Source organism: Thermobia domestica, chromosome 3 (assembly GCF_964235325.1).
Source record: "Thermobia domestica chromosome 3, izTheDome1.hap1.1, whole genome shotgun sequence".
Classification (NCBI taxonomy): domain Eukaryota; kingdom Metazoa; phylum Arthropoda; class Insecta; order Zygentoma; family Lepismatidae; genus Thermobia; species Thermobia domestica.
The window spans coordinates 28,161,566-28,172,614 of NC_137456.1; the positions used below are offsets into that span (position 1 = coordinate 28,161,566).

The 11,049-nt window shown below is 35.9% G+C and overlaps 1 protein-coding gene across 1 annotated transcript in view; it reads right to left on the reverse strand.

The window, feature by feature from the left end:
• LOC145681712 (uncharacterized) overlaps positions 1–5,550 on the reverse strand; it is a 70,749-nt gene extending 65,199 nt beyond the window's left edge. The window contains exons 1-2 of the mRNA XM_081753326.1: positions 5,525–5,550; positions 3,196–3,523 (exon numbers count right to left, since the gene is read on the reverse strand). Coding sequence (XP_081609452.1) covers positions 3,196–3,523; positions 5,525–5,550 — 354 coding nt within the window. The remainder of the gene's footprint in view (positions 1–3,195; positions 3,524–5,524) is intronic.
• Positions 5,551–11,049: the final 5,499 nt, after the last annotated feature.

Consider the following 11,049-nt stretch of genomic DNA (forward strand, 5'->3'; position numbering starts at 1 on the left):
CTTAGCCTTTAATGCTTGGGACACTAACAGATCTGGAATGTATAAGATGACCCAACATTGTATTGGTATCTATTTACAATTAGCTATTATGACCGTTCTTCGTACGGGAAGAAATAGATTTATGGAAGAATATTTGAAAGATATATATGAACCTGTTTTCCCTTCTTAGGATGCGTATTTGAATCGAAATGCAATGATAAAATAACGAGGTTTACCTTCAACGGTGCAGTTATTATACTTTGTGAAAAATGTAATCTCCGTCTTCTTGGGATATTTATTTCTATCAAAATATAACTAGGTATATAATGGTTCCAAATTTGGAGCAAGCGGTTAACCTTTATTGATTATTCATAACCTTTATTTATTTATTTATTTATTAGTGCATCAATTGTTTTCGTGAACGAACACGACATGCAAATAGTTGAGTTTTGTATATCAACGAAAAGGATAATGGCTTTGGAAAATTGTATTCGTAGAACAAAAAGAGAAGGACTTCGTCCTACTCTAATGCTGAAATTCTATTTTTGGTGTGAACTTTGAACCCTCTTGGTTCTTAGGAGACATATTTTAATAAAAAAAAATTGCGTAGCAAAACGAAATTTTCGAAACCACTGGAACAATTGTCTAATTACTCTTAACGACAAGTTCATATACCGATTTTCACCTCTCTAACTTGAACTGTTTCGAAGGTACTAAATTTTTGGCATACGTTTTGAACCACCCTCTCCACTTACAAGGCGTACATTACAAATTTTAAGTAATCTACGGCCTTTTCCATACGGTTGCGTGCCAAGACAAAGGTGCTAGTTTGTGTACGAAACAAACATACAAACAAACAAACAAACATTCTGCTTGATATACTGAGATAATTTATTCAAAATGAATTATTTCTATACATAACCCTTTTTATACGTTTGATTTCTACGTTTCTGAGGAGGATGATGGCTCAGTTCTCACCTCTGGCGCAAGGGGTGTCTGGTTCGATCTCATGTGATTTGGTGGTGGATACAACATTGTATACGACGATTCCCTTGGGGTTCTCTTGTTTCTGGCTGCATTTTTTCTATACATTCTTTCATAAGTATTCACTTTTAATGGGATCACGCTAGCATGCCTAATAAGATTGTAATTTTATTCGAATCACAGTAGTGGGCCTTATCAGATTGTAACGTTATTAAGATTACGCTAGTGGGCCTTATAAGATAATAATGTTATTAGGATCACAGTAGAGGCCTTATCAGGTTGTAACGTTATTAGAATCACGCTAGCGGGCCTTATAAAATTGTAATGTTATTAGGATCACGCTAGTGGGTTTTACAAGATTATAATGATATTAGATTCACACTTGTGGGCCTTATAAAATTGTAATGTTATTAGCATCACGCTAGCGAGCCATATGGAATTATAATGATATTAGGATCACGCTAGTGGGCTTTATAAGATTATGATGCTATTAGAATCACACTAGTGGGCCTTATAAAACTGTAATGTTACTAGCATTACGCTAGCGGGCCATATGAAATTGTAATGTTATTAGGATCACGCTAGTGGGCTTTATAAGATTATAATGTTATTCGAATCACACTAGTGGGCCTTACAAAATTGTAATGTTACTAGCATCACGCTAGCGGGCCATATGAAATTGTAATGTTATTAGGACCACGCTAGTGGGCTTTACTAGATTGTAATGTTGTTCGAATCACGTTAGTAGACCATATAAGATTGTAATTATTAGGATTATGCTAGCGGACCTTATCACACTGTAATGTTATTAGGATCACGCTAGAGGTCTTTATAAAATTGTATAGGCCTTATCAGATTGTATGTATTATGATCATGCTAGTGATTCTTATAAGATAACAATATTATTAAGATATCACTAGCGGAACTTATCAGATTGTAGCGTTATTAGGATTACGCTAGTTGGTCTTATCAGATTACGTTATTGGGCCTTATCAGATTGTAATTTTATTCTTATCACGATAGCGGGTTTTATAATATTGCAATATTAGTACATCCAGCCGTTACTCCACACGATATCTCTTGAACATAAGCAAATTTTTCAATTCAGTTTTTTGCTAAACTTAGCTAGAGTGATTTCGGGGAGTAGAACATCCCCATCCTCCGAAATTTGTCAACTTGAACCTCTCTCATGGTGTAAGTTCTTCCTTAAGATACAATTAAACTGAAAGAAACTCAATGGACAAAATTGCACTATACTAGACGCTCTCATCTTTCAGCGGGAAGAGTAAATGAACGCTGGTGAAGCTTAAAGCCATGATCCGACGTCAGTGGTGTAGCCAGGGGAAGGGGCTAATTTAACGTAAGTCCATCCCCCTAATACAGTGAAATAAAAACGGGATTATATATACGTCTAGTATGTTTGATGTGTGATCTCCAGTGTTAACAATGCTTTTTTGTAATTTATCACAAAGAAAACAAGTATTGTCATTCACGTTTAAGAAAACTGCTTACTTTCCAGAAGCTCTATGCCTAACATGTCGTACTTCTGACCTTCCGAGACCAATCAGTATACGAGTGATGTTATACAGCGGGTCTTCAACATTTGGGGAGGAGGAGGGTAAGACCGTTCCCATAATCGCTTTTTTTTTTTTTTTTTTTTTTGGAAAGCGATGTTCAAAATACTTATGAAGTTGAAAAACAATGCTGTAGAGGATCAAGGGAGCAAAGTTGTCTTCAACATTGGGAGGCGAACATAATTGATGTTTATTGGGGGAGAGGGAGAGATGAGACTCATATTACGGTAGATGAATCTGATTCTGAGGTGAACCTGTTGTTTATTATATGTCAGGCGATGTAAATGAAGTAATGAAAATAAAAGAAACCAAAGGACAATTTCATCCCACTTTCTTTGTAGCAGTCGGACACAAACCATGACATTTCTTTCCCCAAGAAACACATTTCGAATCGGATTATTGGGGAGAAACAGTTCCCTAGTTCCAAAATTGGTGGACATGTCCCCCTCAACCCCGAGGGATTTGTGCCAGTGATGCTATATAGTTCTACATGATCATTAATTAGTGCGATGTACTGCAATTATTCGCTTTCAATAGATATGTTCGTGGGTATGCCACTATCTGTCACCATACATCGATCAGTTGAAAATGGCGCATTATCTGTTTTCGTATACGGCATTGCCGCTTTCTAAAATAAAAGAAAATTGTCTATACTTACCTCTTTCATTGTTGGAGAACTTGCGCTGCGTATTATAAGATCTTTGTTGTTAGAGATGGCGAAACCTCTTGTAGAGAACAGCCGCTCGGGTCTTCCATATTTTGGAGTCTGCTTGGTGTTCTTATCCTTTTGTTCTGTATTACACTCATATTCATCTGCTACATATTTCTGCTTCTTTCTCTCTTCCCAAAGGTTTTTCCACACTTTCTCATAGCGGAGACCAAAAAGGACGATGATGTATTCACAAAGTGCTGCAGCCACAAATATGATGCACACAATGTTCCATACTTCCAAGGGATTAATTCCCCTGGCGGTTGGAGACTCAGCTCTGTCACGTGAGATAAAAAAAAAAAAACATACATATGAAAAAATGACTAGTATATTATGCAAGACTGGTATGGAGTGTACAGACTCTAGTATATACCGTGTACAGTTGCCAACAAAGTGGATGATCAACTTAAAAACTAAAATGGCTAAGTATCACCTAGTATGATACTTGGTAGGCTCTGCATACTTTAAAGGCAGCCAAAAATGAAGTTGAAAACTAAGTTCGGCTAACGTAGCTTAAAATATACTGTAAGTTGACAAGATAACATTTTGGCATCATTTATACAACATTCTACCCCAGACTCCCAATTGGAATTTAATTTAGGGCTATAATTATCTCATTAACCATACTATATACTGTCATCTTGGTTCAAAAATTTATTATAATTTAGGGCTATATATCATTAACCATGCTATATACTATCGTCTTAGGTCAAAACTTTATCATAAATTAGGGTTACATCTCATTAACCATCCTAAATATGCTGTCGTTTTGATTAAAAAATATAATTTAGGGCTATATCTCATTAACCATACTATATATTGTCGTTTTAGTTTAAAAATTTATCATAAATTAGGGCTATATATCACTAACTATGTATATACTATCGTTTTAGTTCAAACATTTATCATAATTTAGGGCTCTATCTCATTAATCATACTATACACTATCGTTTTGACTCATACATTATCATAATTTGAGCTACATCTCATTAACCATACTATATATTATGATTTTGGTTCAAAAATTTATTATAAATTAGGGCTATATTTCATTAACCATACTATATACTGTCGTTTTGGTTCAAACATTTATCATAATTTAGGGCTATATCTTAGTAACCATACTACAAAAATTTCGTCTTGCTCATGACATAATGAAAAGCTTGATTAGTGTCTGTTTCAGTATCAATTTCATCTTAGTATGCGGTATGATTCGTGTACAGCACTAATTTTTACGTTTATTACAAAATATTTTTTTATCGATTTCTTGAAAACTACGCATAAGGATTTATAATCATCCGTTTCATTTTGTTGAGCTCAATGACCTATATCTAATCTTTGAAAAAAATTTTCTGTTAAACGTTAAAATGTAAAAATGTAACATATATTCACAATATCATTGCTATAGCTCAACAACAAAGATTTGAAGGTAGACGTTGAAATTACAGGAAGTAATAAACTTACTACAGCGTTATGTTGATTTTTATTTAATATCAGGTCATCGAGAACAAATCGTACAAAAATATACATTAGGGCATGGATTCTCAACCTAGGGGTCGCGAAGATAAGTGGAAAAGATAAATATAATTAGAATCTAATACCGAATAATACTTTTAAATATTATTTTGAATTTTGTTCTGATAAACATATTTTCATTTTTATAATATTGTTAAGAACAACAAAAGTATGCCTACTAAACATTTTCAACAGGTGCTGAGTTGTTTAAAAATCAGTTTTAAGTTTTTGCTGATACTAAACAAATACACAACAATGCATCAAATTCATAACAATATGAGGTAGCTCAAAATGGCGGCCTCTCGAAAATTAAAATTCTCAAGAACCTTATTAACAACTGTCAAGTTTAAAAAAAAAAAAACAATTAGAAATCACTTTACTTTTTTATCACATGACCCAAAATTAAGCGAGTTATGAAGTTTTAAAATTTTCAAACGTCCTCCAGTTCGAAACAGTATGACGAATCGGATTCGACATTTCTAATATGAATGAACTGACAAAGTTTGGTCTGAATCCATACGCTTTTAAAGAAGCTACTGTATCCACTATATACGAGAAATGGATTCTACAATTATAGAAATAGATGGTATATCGTGAGAGCTTCGCAATAGGTATATTAATGATCGCCATGTGTATCACAGGCGATACACACGGCGTCTTCCGCCTACGTTTCGTGTATCATTTCTGATACACAACGAACGTTCTTTGAATCACCACGTGTATATGATCTGATGCACATGCTGGTTTATTTAACACATCTTACCTGTAGTCAGGGCGCCGGAAAATCATATTGCAGCAAGAATTCTGATGTCAGTTGAATACTTTTCTTTAAGTGTATTCCGCCCGCGCTTCGTATATCATTTCTGATACACGTCAACTTGGCGCTGACAGTAAAATTTACAAAATATACACTGGCGATCAATGTGTTAAAAATCCCAGACAAGCTTATTACAAACCAGAAATTATAAGGGGGTCGCTGACAAGAGAAAGTGATATAGTGGGGGTCGTGATAGGTATCAGGTTGAAAACCACTGCATTAGGGAAACTTATTTCCTGATTTCACCTTTAACGTATGAGTATATGAAGTCTTTTCAATAGCAAAAGTTCGTTGAGCATTGTGGAGGTGTTCCTCATTTTTGGGTAATTCGTTTTGGATCTGTGTTCTCCTAATCCTATCCTAACTATATATAAAACTACATGAACTGACATAAATTATTGAGCACTTACTGTAGGGCTACAATGATTACATTTGGCATGATTGTAGCTTTTCGGAACTAACCGACAGGAAAATTGCCAAAAGTGAATATTTTTAATTTTTAGGGGCTCTAAAGTAGGGATGGGCAAAACCGGTTTTTATAAAAACCGAAAACTGGTTTCTATAAAAACCGAAACCCGAAAAACCGGTTTTTATAGAAACAATTTGGTTTTCTCCGAAACCGGTTCGGTTTTCACCGAAAGTGGTTTCGGTGAAAACTTTTCGAAAACAAATAAAACTATTTCTGTGGAAATGGATTCGGTTTCCGAAGAACAACGAAACACCATTCTGGTCAAAAATAGAACAAATTTTGAAAAAAAAAAGTAATCGGTTTTGAAGAAAACCGAAACCGGATCTGGTGAAAAACCGAACCGGTTTTGGAGAAAACCGAAACCGGTTTCGGTGAAAAACCGAAAAAAACGGTTTTTGTGCCCACCACTAGTCTAAAGAGGCGATAAAGAATTTCCCCATGTTATTTAAATGGGCTTTTTTTTTTTTACCTATAATCTCATGTTTTAGGTACTTAGAATTGGAATGAAAACTTAAAATTCGGAATGCTTGTACATTTTCGTTAGCACTACCTAAGTAAATCAGTAAAAATTAAAAAAATCCAAATTTAAAGTGGTTTTATAGGGAACTGAAAAATCTTTCCCATGTTATTTATATGGGACTCCTTTTACAACCCCAAATTATTGAGCACTTCATGTAAGGCTTCAATGATTAAGTTTGACATGATTGTAACTTTTCGGGACAAACCCACAGAAAAATTGCCAAAAGTGAATATTTTAATTTTTAGGGGGTCTAAAGAGGGGATGAAGAATTACCCCATGTTATTTGAATGGGCCTTTATTTGGACCTATAATCTCATGTTTTAGGTACTTAGAATTGGAATAAAAACTTGAAGTTCGGTATGCTTGTATGTTTTCGTTAGCCTTACCTAAATAAATAATCAGAAATAAAAATTCCAATCGTGGAGTGGTTTTATGGGGAACTGAAAAATCTTTCCCATGTTATTTATATGGGACATCTTTTAGACCCCAAAATGTTTAGGTACTTCCGGCAAGATTAGGATGATAAAATTTGGCATCATTCTACCCTTCCAAGACTAATCGACTGGAAAATTGCCAAAAGTGAATATTTTTAATTTTTAGGGGTCTAAAGGAGGATGAAGAAATTCCCATCTTATTTAAATGGACGTTTTCTTTGGATACAAAATCTTATCTTTTGGATAGTTGAAACAAGAAAAGAAACGATAGAATTGCGGGTTCAAGAGGTGCCTGGCCGTAGGCCGAGCAAAGACAGTGCGTGGGGGACGAAGCCCCTAGATAAGCAGATTCAGGAAATATGAAGAGCAAGTTCACGAAATTCACTGTTGTTGCAAAGGCCGAGCAAACTCGGGGGTCTGGGGGTGAAGCCCCCAGCTAGCCAAAGGCTAGTTTTATATAAGAGCAAATGTATTTGAACTAGCTATAATAATTTCTTCAAATAGAATCCTTATAAATTTATGTTTATAGTGTTTATAAACATAAATGTATGTTTATAATTTATGTTCATGTTTATAATGTTTCTTACCTGGCAGACTCAAAACTCGTTACTAAAGTTAGTAAGTTGGTGACCAAGAGAACCATTCTTCCAGGGACGACTTCTGGTTGGACAATGAAGCTACCCCACGACATCATAACAAAGATGGTGCTCGGAAAGTAGGCTTTGAAGAAATGGCTTCCTAAAGAGCGATATAGCACCATTCGCAACGTGATAGCGGATGAATTTCCTGTTATAATTAAAACGGAGAACCGAAGATTTATGTAAATATTTACCTAAAATGTAAGATTACATAATATGTTTTATTAATAAGAAATTAACATCTAAAATAATAAAGATACGTATTTTGAGTTTTAACCAAGAGCAATGCCACAATTTTTTGCAAGTGGAAAATTAAATATTCAATTAAAATCTGATATATATGAAGTGTAGTTATATGGAATTGAATTATATCGAAAATAACTGAACAATTTGAAATGAATTGTTGTATGTAAAGGATGTCCCAAAATTCACGCGGGATTTGCGCTATTCGTGCTGTAAGGTGTTGCCAATGAAAAAAAAAAGAAAGAAAGAAAGAAAAGGAAGAAAAGAGTGCATAACAGCTGACAGTTCAGAGTTATTAAAAATGGAGCTCTACACGAAAGAACAACGCGTTTTGGTGATCACAATTGGCAGCCCAGAGCATGCAATTTAACGCCGTTAGACTTTTTTTTTGGGGGGAAGCGGGGGTTTGAAGTGTAAGATTTATGCCAACAAGCCCACGACTATTCACGCCTTGAAGGATTAAATTGAGCGCTGAATCAACGATATTCAGCCACATATATAGAGTGCGAATGTGCTAGTGAAGCCGTGGAGGCCATTTACCCGATATGCTATTCCATACATAACCGTACCTATACGGTATACTTTACACTGTACAAAGTGAGATGTTGAAACAACACAAAATGACTACCACTTTAGCGTGTTACTTGTATGTTAATTCAGCACAAAGATTTTTTTTTTGTTCGTCGTCCCGTTTAAAGGGTTGTGCCCTTTCTTCGGGTAAGTGTTGTACTGTAGATCAAGTGTCTCTATGGAAATGCAGGTGGTCTAAGGGTTGCCAGGTTTATTATTTCTTTATTCATCACATTAATATGAAACATACATGGATTGAAATGATTCCAGGAGAGAAAAAATATATATATATATAACACAAACACTAATAGGTTAATGGTTAGAAGAGAATATTGGCAGTTATTATTACATAAACACAAACTATGAGAGGAAAAGAAAGTTCAGGGCTGCAGTAATAAAATGAACAACTGTAATGAATGGATGAAAAGCAGTGCTTTGGACGTCACATCACAAGGTTATGTTAGTTCAGACGAATGAAGTTATCTTCTGTTCCTGGGGCGATTCAGGAACTGATGAAGACGAAGGAGGCCCTTGTTAATAGGTATTACTGTGCATATGATGGATAGATGTGAGATGAAAGTCCGTGCGGTCGGTAGATTGTATAGATTTCGGGGTCCAAGATGTCATCATCTAACTATAAATGATATAATGTCATGAAGTGTTGGAGAGGGGTGTCAATGAAAGTTGTTGGTGCATCGTTGTCACGGTCGTAGCGGAGTATATCAAGTATCATAGGATGGGGCTGTGCCATACGTTTGCTGATGTAACGTATACGAAGTTGTTCAAGATGCGTTAATAATGGCGGAAAATCGATCATCTCATAAAGTAAACGTGTTGGATGCGGTAGGCTTATGCGGTATGCTAGGCGTATAGCATGGCGTTCTAGTATAGCAAGTTTTTGATAGAATTTTAATGGCGCAGATGCCCAGGCTGTATGTCCGTAGGTTAATGTACTCCGCATGAAGGTTTTATAGGTATTGAGAACGGTACGTGCCCTTAATCCCCAGGTTGTGCCCACTAATCTTTTGAGAAGATTAAGTCGATTTTGCGCTTGACCTATGAGTTTGGTGAGGTGTGGAGTCCAGGTAAGATGAGTGTCAAAAATGACACCGAGATACGTAATAGTACTTGAAACTGGAATAGGCGTAAGATCAACCTGAAGGCGAAGTAGATTCGGGTTTCGATGCACTCGTGAACGGCGTCGACGTGGTAAGAAAACTATGGTTTGTGTTTTGGAAGAGTTAATATTTAACCTCCAAACATGACACCATCGCACAAATGAATCAATGGCTACTTGCATGGTTTTATTAAGTGATTGTACGGTGCGGCCAGATGTGAAAAAAGCAGTGTCGTCAGCAAACTGAAATATTGTGGTGTTATTAGGAATAACAAGATCAGCGACAGCACAAAGACATCGCCTTCCGAGCATATCAAAAGTAACTAGCTACTACCTGAGAGAATTTGCATCGGTATTTATCGTTTAATATGACCAAAGCTTTGCGAAATATCTTTGGCACTTCTGCCAAGTAACGAATAATGTTCTCTGTTTTCAGTAATCGGTCACAATAATATTGTTGTAAACCTGTGAATCGTCTGACAACAATAACATAGGCAATAGTTCTGCCATCTTATGTTCATATACGCTAAGACACAAGAATAACAGATAAAGAAAACAGATGGAAGCACATCTATCTGTGTACTGTTGTCAGATGATACACATGTTTACAATAATATTATTGTGACCGATTACTGAAAACATAGAACATTATTCGTTACTTGGCAGAAGTGCCAAAGATATTTCGCAAAGCTTTGCTCATATTAAACGATAAATACCAATGCAAATTCTCCCAGGTAGTGACTAGTTATTTTTGATATGCTCGGAAAACGATGTCTTTGTGCTATAACTACACGCCACATACAGCGGATCTAATGTCCATTTCCAAATACAACCTACTGAAACAACTGTTTGAACATGGCTTGTCATCTCTATAGTACTACCATTCTTCTTGTTCTATACATTATGGCATACAACCTGTTATTTCTTAACATACGGTCTCTCCTCACACATCAAGTGCTGTTTCAGCAACTTCTTTTGGAGGAGAATATCGCCGCTTTTGCACTTAATGAAACCTTTCTAGCTCCTTACATTACCTGCTTTGTTCCCAAATATACTCTCCACAGACACGATGGACCCAGCGGCGCACGTCTGCACGGTGGAACAGCCATTGGTTTAAAATATCGCATACCACATCGCACTATTACCTTACCACACACATTGCAGCTGCCAGAATATAATGTTGTATTATTATATCTCAAGGGTCATACAATAGCCTTCACAACCATCTATGTCAGGCCGAGACACGATATACCTTACCAATTCTTTCAACACCTCTCCGATACCTACCGTAAATTCATTATCATGGCAGACATCAATTTTCATAGTAGGCCTCAATATGAGAAACAGCGATTTTTGGATTTTATCAGTCTTCATACCACCGGCACCTTTCATGTTCTACCACAGCCAACTCGCCCCTCTAGCAACTCCACACCAGATATCGTAATTTATTCCACATCGATCAACTCTCACATCACTATTG